This window comes from Lycorma delicatula, chromosome 1 (assembly GCF_047948215.1).
Source record: "Lycorma delicatula isolate Av1 chromosome 1, ASM4794821v1, whole genome shotgun sequence".
NCBI lineage: Eukaryota > Metazoa > Arthropoda > Insecta > Hemiptera > Fulgoridae > Lycorma > Lycorma delicatula.
Genome location: NC_134455.1, coordinates 270,470,141 through 270,484,304, shown reverse-complemented (window position 1 = coordinate 270,484,304; position 14,164 = coordinate 270,470,141). Strand labels below are relative to the sequence as shown.

The following is a 14,164-nucleotide window of genomic DNA, read 5'->3' as shown; positions in this document are numbered from 1 at the left end:
TCTGCACAAAAATTACGATCAATGAATATCAATGCTTAGATAACATAATTCATATTCATGAATAAATAATATTAAATGGTTGGCACATTCCCTCCACATTACTCTGCTCTTCTTATGGGATTTTTTTAAATGCTGATCACATGTAGATTATCTATACTTAGCAAAACTAATAAAATGCAGGTTATAGGCAATCCCAATATTTCCCAATTAAATTCTGACAATCTCCTTCAAATTTTAACCTCATTTCCATACTGTTACACAGTATCTATTGCAACCACATACTTTTTATTTACTCAACTTATTTCTCAAAAAACTAATAAATATTTTTGTGTACAAGTTTAGGTGTAGTTAACCATGTGATTGAGACTTGTAACAGACGAACAGCATAAGCTACAAGCATGCAAACTGTATTAAACCAAAAAATTACATCTTAATCGAGAAGTTTTAAATATAATCAACAGGCACTTAGGTAGTTAAGAACGTGGATTACTAGATGTAACAGTTCTTGGTTCATCGTATATTTTAGCAATTAAATTTAACAGATAAAAAAATATTATATCGCACTAATAAATGGCAATATTATATACAAAAAGCGGAATTATAATATACTATAACAATAAAAAAGTAGTTTTATCACAGCATTGAAACAGCCTAACCTAAACTTAGCAATTTATACATCAGCTGTCCAACGAGTAATTCATTAGAAATTTCTATCCTGATGAGTAACAATACAAGAAACAAAAACCTCTACATCATCTCCACCCGAGCAGCATATACAAAATATTTAAACCGCATTCATTACTTACCCAATTTCAGTTAAAAGTTATTTTTCACTAAAACCCTACAAATTAAAGGTAACTACCACCAGTATCTAAAAAAATTACACGATTAAAAAGTCCAATGCAACAAAACGTTCAAGCCGAAGCCGCGCGCGATAATAATACTATAAAGACGTGAACCTATATCAAACATTTAACATCTTGCTGGTCGATGAATAGTTAAACGCCTGCGCAACTATCAACTAATGAGCGCCAATTACTATTTGAACGTAATTGGTTTAACAAAAAAATTAATTGTAGGCACACAAGGCTGCTGTACAATAAAACCAGTAGTAGAAAAAATGGCGATTTCCCACATAATCTTACGAATAAACTTACACATCGATAAGATTATCTTGATTTGTTAACTTTAAAAATTGCAAGTAATGTGGATAATGGTTACAAGGTCACACGTCCAGATAACTGGTGAGTTTTAATGGTTGACTAGGCTGGGTATTGTTGCTTCAATAGTGTGTTGACCAGCTCTAATACTGTTCATATTAGCTGTTATTAAATATTATCCTCTGTTACCATAATGGTTATTTACTTGTCAATTTTTTTAAAAATACATTATCCTTATTGGGATGACAGAAATATTAGATATTAAATAAAGCCTATAACCTTTACTTGGTATAAGAAAGACAACTAATTGCTACTTTCAAGCAACTCTTCAAACAATTGTCCAAGCTTATATTGCACTTTTTATTTACAGTTTCATTCACATGGTAGTCATGCACTATACCCAAATAGAGCACTAAATATTGTTTTCAGAAAAATATTTAAAAGACTATGTAGATACTAAATTTATTATATAAAGAAGATATCTAAAAATGTTTAGTTGGGAAATGCCCTCCCTAAATATTTTATGTCAATATGAGTAAAATATTTTACATTCACGGTTGAAAGTAAACTTCTCATGTACATCATGAAAAAATACAAGAATCTTTGTTTTTATATAATATATATTTATACTATTTCTGTTAATTGACATAAGTAATATAAAGTGGAATGCTAATTGGAATAAAATCATCAGGTTTTTCATAACACATGAAAAGACCATGTTGATGAAATATATACATAAAAGTTTACTTTATGTGTGTAGATTTAAACTATTATAAATTTTCTCAATTATAACTTTTTACTAATTGTGAAGCACATTAAATTTTCATAACTGAAGGGGCAAGGTAGATAGGATGGGCCCTACATAATTAATACAAATTATCTTTTTACTTGCTTCAAAAAAAGGTTTTGACAAAGAATTAATTGTTAGAACATCAAAATATTTTTTATTTGAAGGAGAGAAAATTAATTTCAATTTTAATTAAGCAAGGATTAAGTTGACTAAGGGTCACTGAGATCTTAAACATCACTGAGGTTTGTATGCGTGCTTAAAAATAAGTAAATTGAAAATACATTCTGAATGTAAACAAATTATTTTTGTTAATGAAGGAGTCTTAGAGGATTTATCAAGGCTCAAATTTAAAATACCATGAAGGTTTTACTTGTCCTTAAAAAGCATGAGAACTTTGAAAAGAAGAAATTCAATATCCAACCTTTCATTTTGCATTAAAAAATTGTTATTGTTATCTGAATTGCAAATTAAATGCTGCTGTTAAAAAATTGAGTATTTTAGATTGCGAGAGGGGAGCAAAGCATTAGAATATAATTATATTTCAATTTTTTTTTAACTGAGGAGATATTATCCCTTTGGTGGACAAAAGAAAGTGAATCATTTTTGTACATGATTTTTAATTTTTACTTACTTATATGAAGTAAAGGAAGTATTGTGATCACAAAAATTTTGGTTTTCAGATTTTCAATGGAAATATCCATTTTGACTAGTTTCGGCATGACTCTGTATCTCACATAACTCAAACATGATTAGCCATAGGATGGTGAAATTTTGCATATAGGACTGTTGTAACATCTAGTTGTGCACTTCCCCTTTTGATTGCAATCAATGTCTTGTCTGAAAAACCCATGGATTTTGGACTTAACTGCAGTAATAAGCCCTCACTGATTGCTTTTCACTGATATATCATAAGTGGTACTTATTTTCATTGGTTCCAGAGTTATAGCCAAACAAAAATTTAATTAATGAAATAATTGGATCTTACAAGGAGATGGCAGAACGGTTCAAATCAGACAAACTTTTTTTTAATTTAAATATACTATATATTTATATATTTTTTTTTAAATTTAAATATACTATATATTTATGTTTGTCTGTCTGTATGTCTCTTATGCCTTCCTAAACCGTCCATCCGATAGTGATGAAACTTTGGCGAATGGTTGGATGCATGCCAGGGAAGGTTTCTGAATTAGTTTGGACCCGCTAGGTGGCACTGGCGTCGAGATATTTCAAAAAATTGTATTTTGGGTCCGATTTGCCTCATGTTCAGAATACATGTTACTTACATGGAAAGAATTATCTCTGCAAAAAATGAACCTGCTAGATGGTGCTGGGGTTGAGATATTTAGAAAAATTATATTTATGGACCGATTTGGATCATATTCAGAATATGAATATTAGTTACGTGAAAAGAAATATTTGTGCAAAAAACGTGAAAAGAAATATTTTTGCAAAAAATGTGAAAAGAAATATTTTTGCAATAACTATACCCGCTAGGTGGGGCTGGTGTCGAAATATTTACGAAACAAACAATATGTAAACAGACTTTTTTATTCTATATATATATATATATATATATATATATACACATTTTTTTCATTTAAAAAAAGTGTATATATATAATTTAAGACGTGTACAAGAAAAGTCACGTGGTGTTCACATCAGATTTTTTTCTTAAGGTTTGATCTTCTATTAGAACAACTTAGTTTTAATTAGAAACATCAGATGACATCAACTATTACAGTAATAATTGGTTCCTTCAACAAATACTGTGCATACAGCTTATCTTGCATTGTTGCTTCAATCTGCAATATCTCCTCAGTACTATTTTAAAATAATGAATACCTCCAAATAGTTAAAATAAAATTTTATCTTCCGTCATTCTATTAAAGTAGTACTAGTATCTTAACCCTTCAGAAGACATTTAAAAAAAAAAAATAGTTCATGCAAAAACTATTTAAAGTAACTTTAAATCAACATGCATAAAAACAGCATATGCATTATGTTTTTCCTGAATTCTGCCATCAATCTGGTTAAGGAACAATGTTTAATCTTGCAAGAAAAAGCTTACACGAAAAAGGCACCACATCACTGGCCTTAAAATTATTCTTTAAAAAAAAATAAATATACATACATTTTAATTTACTGTGTACTGTTTTCAAATAATGCCATAATAAAGATATGGGTACAAGTTTCCATAATGTAAAAAATTGTCAGGGATATGTAAAAAATTATCCTTGTGTTGGTACAGAACAGCATGAAGGGGTACTAGTAGAGTTATCATGTAATAATGCTTTATGCAAATACTGTAGATATCCCTGAATTAACAATTAAAAATTTACCAATATTTAACAGATAGTACTACAACTGAATCATAAATACAAAGCCTGGGCATCTTGTACCGCTTGTAATCTTTGTTGAAGATTACTACAGATAAGAATCACATAGTTGTAATACAACTTTTACATTTTTCAGAAAACATAATTATGTCCTTAGTGGTAAAAACCGTAAATTGATTTTTAAAAATAGTGAAATTTTTTCTGCATTTTATTTTGTATGCATCTTCTTTATTAGAGAAATAATTTGATTTATTTTTATTAATCATTATATATAGTACTTTATCTGTTCTGATTACAATTTTATAATTAGATACATATTTTTTAAAACTATACAAGTGTAGGTAATGGTTATATTGCTACATAAATTATTATTCTTTAATCTGGTGCATCTATAAGTTTACTTATAATTAAATGTTATTAATTTATTTATAATTTTTTTACTCATAATGGCAATATTATTTTATTGTATTAACTTAAAAAATTTTAAACATAAAAAATTAAATTAAATTATTACATATTATTAAATTAAAATTATTATTATTATTTTATGTATTTTAAACTTCTTATTAACCATGAAATTGTAAATTGAAATTTTTTGGTTTTATCAAATGTAATAAAAAAATTTTTTTATAACAATCAAAAGAAATTCATTACTTATCTTGATTTCCATTAATAATGTTGAAGATTTCAAATCTTACTTAATCTGTTTTTTTTTTTTGTCATTATAAAGTGTTTTGTTGGTGTGCTTATAAAAATTAAATTTTTAAGAAGTTAGCATAACTGTTACAGACACACACATATATATATATATATGTACTATACAGAGTCTGACAGTGAACCCCGATGGTATTTGATTAATTATCAGGGCAGGTAGGCAGAATCAGGCTTCAAAATAGTGTTGTTTTACTTGACACATGGTGCCGTTTCAGTCACCATAAAACAATCAAAAAAGGTGCACCTGGCTTTTGTCACAGAGAAGTTTTTAAAAGTGGTGATTCAGTTGTTAAAATGTAATGAGGACTTGATAGTGGGTCATGGATAGAAGACCTAAGAGCTACCAGTTCTATATTAAAAACACTGCTTGAAGGGGTAGAACATTTGCGCTCCAGAAAATGTCTGCCTCAAGAGGTAAGGATGAATGCATTCCTGAGTCAAGCTGTTATAGAACAAACCCCATTTTTTAGTTATGAGATATTGTGTTTTCTGCGTATTTTAGGCTGAATTTTAAGGAGAATTCAGTATCTGGGTCTAACTTTTATAAAATGATAGTTGTGCAGCATTTAAAGCCAAATGACTGGAAAAAGATATAATTTTTGCTGAAGTTTTCCTTGAAATGTTAAATGATGAGGTTATGGATAGTGCTGAAGTTCATTTTCACCTGGTCTGGTTGTGTAGCCAAATAGAATATTTGATATGCATAACTTACAATCAAAGATAACTTTGTTCTCTTCTTCATAGAGCAATGTGTTCTGTACGAAGAGCCATTTCTCTGGTAACTAATTCACACCTTTTAAAAAAAAAAGTAGATGTGGTAACTGTTAATTTTGATTGTTACATTGCCATGTAATGTGGCTTCCTTTTGACAGAACTTTGCATACGTTGTACAAACCCCAAACAAAATAAATTTGGTTCCTCCAAAATTAAGTGACAGTCCATACAGCAAGGGCTCAATGAAAATTTTCAGACAATTTTCTTCCAAGCACCTCATTTCTCATCATTAAAAAATGTGGTTGCCAACTCATTTGCATAACAATTATCGCCACTGGGAAACATAAAAGGGAAGGTTTAAAAAAATTAACTGCACTTCACAGGAATGAAAGAAATTCTCATACAATTTGATGAGTATGGTTCAGGGTGCTGCAGAAAAACTTGAAAAATATGTTCTCATTTTTAAATTTTCTATTACTATTTCAAAAGCCGTCATGTTTCCCTGTTCGACCCTGCATAACCCAAAAAATAAATAATGATATTTTATAAAGAAATCAAGATTTTTTTTTTTTACTGAATTTGTTATAAAAAATATTATTTTACTAAATTCACTACTAAACATTTTATTAAACTTTAAAGCTTAATAAATAATTGACTACTACATAAAAAAAGAAGTGTTGATTAGTTATTCAAGCAATTCTAAAAATTTTAAATAATAGCTACAAGATTCTTTCTTTTTCCTGTTTAACGTTCAGGTACTACTTCAGAGGATAATATATGTATGAGTGTAGTCTTTTACAGTCTCAATTTGACCATTCCTGAGATGTGTGGTTAATTGAAAGTCAACCACCAAAGAAAACCGGTATCCACGAACTAGTATTCATCTATATAAAAGTAAGTGTGCCTTTACTTAGCTACAAGATCCTAAATTTAAAAAAAACAATGTACAATAAAAAGTGGAAAGATTTCATCATAAAAGTAAAACTAAGAATATTTAAGTAAGATACACCAAAAATAAAACAAAAAAACTTTAATTTAAACATTAAATTCATCTTAAATCCAACATAATAAATAATTCACAAGGGTACATCACTGTAGCTATTTTTCAACATTAAACGTCATAGGGACACAAGGCTGACCCTTTTGAGGAATTATTTCATAATCTGGGATTCTTCACAGAATGCTATGGCTGTGCCCTCTTAAAAATTTCCATGTTCTAATCCATTTGAGCTTCATCACTCGATCGTTGTGGAAGAAGCAGTTTGTTTAGGTTGTACAAAAAATTCAGAGCACTGAAAGAAGAGAAGCAGGGAAAATATTGGGTTCATACAATTTTAAGTAACAAAATTTCTACAAGCTTGTATGTTATGTTAATTTTATAAAAGTGTCAAAATGAACTCAAATTTTTTAATTATTTCAAGATGTCAATTAACCTGTTTGATGACATGTTGGAGTTCATTAAGTGGGAAATTATGGGATTTGGGTAATATACTTTTATTATGTAAATACAATGAAATGTTGAAATTCCCCAAAGAAAAAAATCACTTACTTTTAGATAAGTACATAAAAACTTATTAAATTAACAAATTATATTACAAAATCTACAAAAAGCATTGCAAATTATTAAAATAAATCTTGTTAAAAAAAATAATTGATGAAACTTTTTATCTTTGTAATATATCAGGTTCTGATGAATTCTAAGAGATCTCACTAGCAGTCATAAAAGGTGAAATGTTTTGTTCTTTATTTTAAAAGGTTATGTGTGAAGGATACTAGTATCATATGGAACCATAGTATGATAGTTGTTTGGGCAGCAAGTAATGGTGAGGGAGAGCTTGTAGGTGGTGTTGATGTTAAGATTATATGGAATTAGTTTATATGTTGTATGGATTACATGGAATTGGTGGGTATCTATGTGAATGTGTAGCCTATGTTACAGAATTAAATTACATTTTAATCTTCTATATTCTGTTATCTTTTTTTAACTTCCTTAGAATGTGACACACAAAATAACTTATCTTTGTCTTCATTTTTATATGCAAACTATCTTTGGAGAATACTATTCTCTATAAATATGTTGTCAAAGTACTTGTGAGTTTAATTTAGATTTATTTCGCTCTGTATGCCAATTTGAAAGTTCTTTTATCCCTGGAATGCTTTCCAAATTTTCATTATCAGTACTTTTAATTGTTTATAGTGTTTTTAGTGTTGTCTGTCAGAGAACCCTGCAGAAATATTAAAGAACTGATATTTATACACAATTTCTCAAGTGCTCATGAGAACCTCTTGTTCTTATACTTTCATTATGTTAACTTCCATGAGGGCCGCCTTTTGAAGTATTTATAAAAACAATGAGAAAAATTTTTTTTTTGTACAAATAGTTTTATTATTTTTCAAAATATTCACCTTTAAGATTTATACACTTTTGTATGCATTCAAACCAAATGTCAAAACATTTTTTCCACTTGGAAGTTGGTACCTAAGAAAAATGGGTTTAGAAGGATTCAACTTCTTGAGGTGATGAAAATCGCTGTCCAAGCATTTTTTGTTTGACAGGAACAAAAAGAAGTTATTAAATAGGACAAAAAGGAAGATGAATATGCACAATGAGATATTAATTCATTGCTTTTTTCCATCAAATAATCAATTGCTTGATGTGCTTTGCGAGAGCTGGCATTGTCATGATGAAGAACAATATGTTTTTAGTTGTTTTCCTGATTTCATTGATTACTTCTGGCAAACAAATTGTTGTGTAACATTCAGAATTAACTGCTCTTTGATTCTCTAATCCAAGGATTGCTACATGTACAGTATAACCCAAGAAACAAGTGATCGTTTTCTTGGAAGCACTTTGTTGGATTAAAATCATTTACGAAAACCTTCACGTAAAATTTCCAATTTTTCACAAACTGTTTTTTTTTTTTTTAAACGCTCACTGTAAACAAACTATTCGATCGATTTCTGAGCTGCAACTGTTGTAACAATTAAAAAAGACAAATTTTACAGTGGTAATGTTACATCTTGTGGTCATTTATAAAAACATAAAAGGCAATCTCCATATTGCATAGTTGTCATGCAGGTTTTCCATTTCTTCTATAACAGAAATCCTGAAATCTATAAACAGTAATTATTATGTTTATGTTACATCATGCAGACATGAGCATGTAAACATGCATCACTGTAGTTTTTGAGAACATAGTGTTCAAGAATTATCAACAATTTTGAATTGTTTGTACAATTTTTTATGAATATGTTTTAAAAAATGCTGTTAACCTTATTAGGGGGACGTTTCATTTGTGAGTTGCATTATGCACAAAAGATTGTAAAATGCTTTCATTTATGAGTTTAATAAATAGAAATGGAACCATAATGTGCTCTAGACAGGAATCGCATACAATTATTGCAACTGGAATATTTTGTTTCTCTTTATTACAACTATACACATTACTTTTCTTTAATTTTAATGGCACTATACCATAATTCCTACTATTGTCAATAGTTTTTATGAAAAACAGCTTTACACTAGTCATACAAAGAAATTTATACTTCAAGTTATTTGTAATGCTAAAAAATATTATTATAATTTAATACCCAATTCAAACTATAAATCTAAAACTGTATGAGCAGTTATCAAAATTAACTGGATTTAGAAATACATGTCAGACAATCTCATAAAAAATATAAAAGGACTCAGACTCAACTTTCATTATCTCATCTCTTATTCAGGTAGCAAATGAATAAAATAATTTCTGTTCTAGTATTTCACATAGCAATCATATTGATCCATTTCAAATAAAGCCATTCACTTTGAATAGTTTTGTTGATGAATCAGTATTTTTTATTTCCCATTGATATAGAAGAAGTTAAAATTTCTATTTTAAATATAAATTGTAAACATTTAGTAAGTATTAATGAATTCCTGACAGTATTTTAAAAAGAAATTTGTATGTGCTATTATTGCCCTTCTAACAAAATTAATTAATGAATTCTTTTAGCAAAAGTTTTTCCAGATAGCAATAATGTGGAGAGGTTCTTTCTAGGTTACTAAGCCTAGTCAGTTAGCTGAGAGAACTTTAAGATCACACTGTCTAAAAATACCTTATAACTAAGGGGTGGTGAGTTCACACAATTTCACAGCCCATAGGGCCTTGTTAAATTAACTTTACTGTATTCCTACAGAAGCGGTAGAACTCACAGCAGATTAAACAATCCAGATGCACTTGGTCAAAAATTTTACTTAAGCTAGAAATTGAATTTTTAAGATAAATACTAAATGAATTTTGAATGGCTGCAGTCAGTTTATATGGCAGAGTACAAGATCTAGGGAAGATCTCAGAGCAATGAGCAACAAGTCTTCATTAAGGCTGGAAAATAAATCCCCAAAGATATTTTGCAGTACAATCTGGAAACGCTTCTCTGGTGCCTATCACAACTGAAACTGTTTCAAATCTGTCTCCATGATGGTTAAAGACTCTAGCCGCTTCCTAAATGACTGAGCTTTATTCCTTTATTATTGATTGAGACTTCCGTTATTATTCTTCTCTTGAAGAAAGTTTCAGCATTTAATTTACAAAATATAAGACAATTATGTTTTATACTTATATTTTCTTAAAATTAGTTTGTTATACTTTATCAACAGAAATAGTAATAGAATACACATATAATTTGTAACTTCTCACTTTAAGATAAAGAACAAGGAATTCCATAGAGTAATTCTAGGTTCTTTGAAGGCATTTTATTGTATTTGAATACCAGATCGTGGATGCTGGTGTTCTTTGATGGTTACGTTTCAATCAATCACAACTTAACTCAGGAATGGTCAACCTGAGGCTGTACAAGACTACAGTTCATTTACATGCATACATATCATCCTCTAAAATACCTTATGGTAGTTCTGGGCTAAACAGAAAAAAATAGTAGTAGTTTCTTTGCTTTCCTTATTGTTTTAGGCCCAGATTAGGCTGCAGACCTCCACAAGGATGTGCATCATGGATTTGTGAAAAAAGCATTTTCTTGTAGTTGATTCATTATCCAACAGATGTTGTGTGTATAATTTTAAAACATAAGGAAAGCTGTTTTTTCTTAAATTGTTTGGTGACCATTGATTCTGCAACTGTGTGAAATCTAGGTTAAGAAAAAGATGGCAAGCCTCCACGACTTTCTAGTAGACGGTGTCATATTTTTATCCTGTGCCGCATCTTTAATTCTGAATCTAACAAAAAAATAGTCTAAAGTGTATCCTTTATACTATTGCAATTTTATGAAAAAAAAAAAAAAAAAAAAAAAAAAAATAGTGTATTCAGAGAGTTAGACATCCTTCCACACGGACTGCAGCAGGTCAGGTAGAAAATGAAATCATATAAAATTTGAGTGTACTACTGTTTATTGTTTAGTAAAGGTTTTTGCTAAAATAAAACAGGTCATTATAGCAGCAAACCAAAATCAACATCCAGTTACAAAGATTTTAGTTCGATTTCTGTCATGATCATCATCAGAATTTTTTTCATAGCACTGGATTAGGTTTCTTTTATGTAATTTTGTTGTTTTTTCTGAACATTTCATTGTAATTTATATGCCATTCTATTATTACTATCTATTATTATTTTAGGAAACCAGTAACTTCACATGAGCTCCTGGATATATTGGAATCAAATGAAAGAGAATTCCAGTTACTGGTCTGCATATTTCATTGCTATCAACAAATAATGCTACAGATGAGGACTCCAGTGATGAAGAAGCCCTAATTATTGACAATATCCCAGCCAGTCAGTTAAATGCACCGGCCTTACTTGTCCCATCCACTGAGGTTCTTGCAACATCTCCGTCAGTTGCGTCAACATCTGAATTTTCAGTTCAGCACCCTAAAAGAAGGCACAAGTCCACTGTTGGTCTATCTAAAGGTGCAAATTAAAGAAAAGTGTGTGATGAAGGGAAGTGGATACAACAGCCTTTTGCAGTACATCCTAGTAGCTGGCCAATGCTTTGCACAGTTAAATATCAGGAAAAACACCACTAAAATATTTTCAACTTCTCTTTGATGATGTAATCAGCATGATGGTCAAGTTCACGAACCAATATGCTGAAAAGAGGAATCTACTGCAGACTGTACAGAAAATGAGATGACATGTTTCATTGCAATATTACTTCTGAGTAGATATGTTGTTTTGCCAAGAAAATACATGTATTGGGAGACATCAAATGATGTTCATAATATACTGATTTTAGAGGCAATGTCCAGAGACAAATTCAAGTTCATCATGGCAAATAATGAATGATGAACTTAACAAAAATGATAAGTTTGCCAAAGTAGGCCACTTTTGGAAGTAATAAAGTGTTTGGATTTTACAACTTTTAAGCAAGATCATTTTATAGAAGAGAGCATAGTGTTCCGTATTTTTGGCATCACAGCACAAAACCATTTTATCTGAAATAAGCCTATTAGATAAGTATTCAAATTCTGGTGTGGTGGTCCAGATGATGAGTATTTGTCGTTTCTGGAACCATATCAGGGTGGTGGTATATTGCCAGAAAAATATGCCAACAAAGATCTAGGATATGCTGTTGTCGTGACATATGTACACAAATTGCAAGAGTTGCCATACAGAATATATTTTGACAATTTTTAACTTCAGTTCCTCTTTTAAGTGACTTGGATAAAAGGAATGTTCAAGCTACAGGAACAATAAGGAAGAACCGAATTAGTTGTGACTTACCTGTGGTTGAACTAAAGAAAGAGCCAAGAGGAACTTATCATTACAGGCCAAACAACTCGGCCAATGCACTTGTCACTGTATAGAATGATAACAGCACAGTTTGTGTGGCAAGTAATTTTGACAGTGTACATCCCATTAGTCAGGTTGGACATTACTATCAGCAACAGAAAAAGCAAATTTCACAGCCACATGTAATCCATAATTACAATTGCATTGACAGAGCTGATCAAAACATTTCTTTTTATTCAGTCACCATCAGTGGAAAGAAGTAGTATTTTCCAATAATTGTACACCTGATTGATGTTACAGAATACAATTCCTGGCAGATATATAAGCAAGATGATGGAAGATAAGACCACCTAGCATTTTGTTGACAAGTTGCCACTGTAATACTTGAATTAAATAACGAATTGTCTCAAAGGGGACAGCCATCTCGTATGTCAAACAGGGAAAAAGAAACTATTACAATATTGAATGTGCAAGAAAATGAGTACCACAAAGTGTATTAAGTGCACTGTAGCACTCCATGTGTCGTGTTTCATGGCTTACCATACAAAATAAAGTCTAAAACTTATTTACATATTTTCATATTGCTGACTGTAACAAAATGTAAACTTGTTCAAAAATAAAAACGATTTAAAAGTATTTATGTAAATTTTTATTGTATGCACATTGTACTGTATTTTGTTTGTGTCAAAACTTCACATTTTTATATTGCAGTGTGTAAAAATTTTAAACTTGTTTATTGTATGCCCATTGTATTGTATGGTGTATGTCAAAAGAAAGTATATTCATTACACATGCTGGTATATTAGGCTGCAATCCTTCTGTTAGGATGAGAAATATTTTGAAAACTATCACTTGAATATAAGAAAAATTATAATTTGCATGACGACTTATTAACTCAATTAAAAAAAAATAATTCAACCTTATCTGGGACTTCTCAAAATCTTGAAACATTTATTGTTACCCTCTTTGAAGATGAATATAAATTATTTAAAAGCACTTAAACATTTTACATTGGCTGTTCAAAAATTATTCACTGCAAGGACTGTAACTATCTAACTTCGATAAAACCATTACACTATGCTTCTAGGTAGACGTAACACTGCTGTTCATGTGGATAGAATTCCCATTTAAAGATAATGTACCCACAAAGCAAATTTCTGGGAGTTTTATTTGATGGCAAATTCAATTTGTGAAATTTTCTTCAATTCTACTATAAGTTTTCTGCTTAAGCTCTCACACAATTGATGATTTTAATGGTATTTCACAAAGAAAAAACAAATAATTCTTCATAATTCACCAATTACAATATCTTTTTCAAATGTTATACATTTACTACTGATTGGGGTTCCGCTTCCTGAACCTCCAGGGTGAACCCCAGAGCTGACCCAGGGGTGAGAGCACACCGTTCCCATCTAGCCAGAGGGCTCTGCCTTCTGGAGGCTTTATATAAACCTGAAAAAGAAACTAAATTGCAAAGACAGAATAGTAACAATGGTTACTAATGTACAAACATCTTTACTTTCTGATGAAAAATTCTTAACTTATTTTTGTTGGCATGGTGACAGAAATATAATACTTTAGTAAAAGGATTCATCTTTTTTTTTTCTTTACTGAGTATCTTTATTTCACAACTTCACCACCAAGGTCTCATCTACAACCTTCCCTGGGATAACACAAATGTATCCTGTAAATTTGAAACCAGTAGGTTGATTCTCATGTGATGCT

At 30.1% G+C, this 14,164-nt stretch overlaps 1 protein-coding gene and 1 long non-coding RNA gene across 6 annotated transcripts in view; one reads left to right on the top strand and one right to left on the bottom strand.

Annotated features, from left to right (window-relative positions):
* The window catches only part of Hydr1 (abhydrolase domain containing Hydr1), a 106,940-nt gene extending 105,764 nt beyond the window's left edge, over positions 1 to 1,176 (bottom strand). The window contains exon 1 of one of the 5 annotated variants that reach the window (XM_075377414.1): positions 1,158 to 1,176. In XM_075377414.1, the coding sequence (XP_075233529.1) occupies positions 1,158 to 1,161 (4 nt within the window). In that variant the 5' untranslated portion in view covers positions 1,162 to 1,176. Of the gene's footprint in view, positions 1 to 656; positions 780 to 806; positions 1,097 to 1,157 lie in introns of those variants that run through there. The other 4 variants (XM_075377427.1, XM_075377421.1, XM_075377434.1 and 1 more) reach the window with 4 other exon arrangements.
* LOC142331497 (uncharacterized) lies at positions 1,086 to 13,022 on the top strand. The gene is made up of 3 exons (XR_012758010.1): positions 1,086 to 1,244; positions 6,473 to 6,611; positions 11,326 to 13,022. It is a non-coding gene; the product is annotated as an uncharacterized LOC142331497 (long non-coding RNA).
* The last annotated feature ends 1,142 nt before the right edge of the window (positions 13,023 to 14,164 follow it).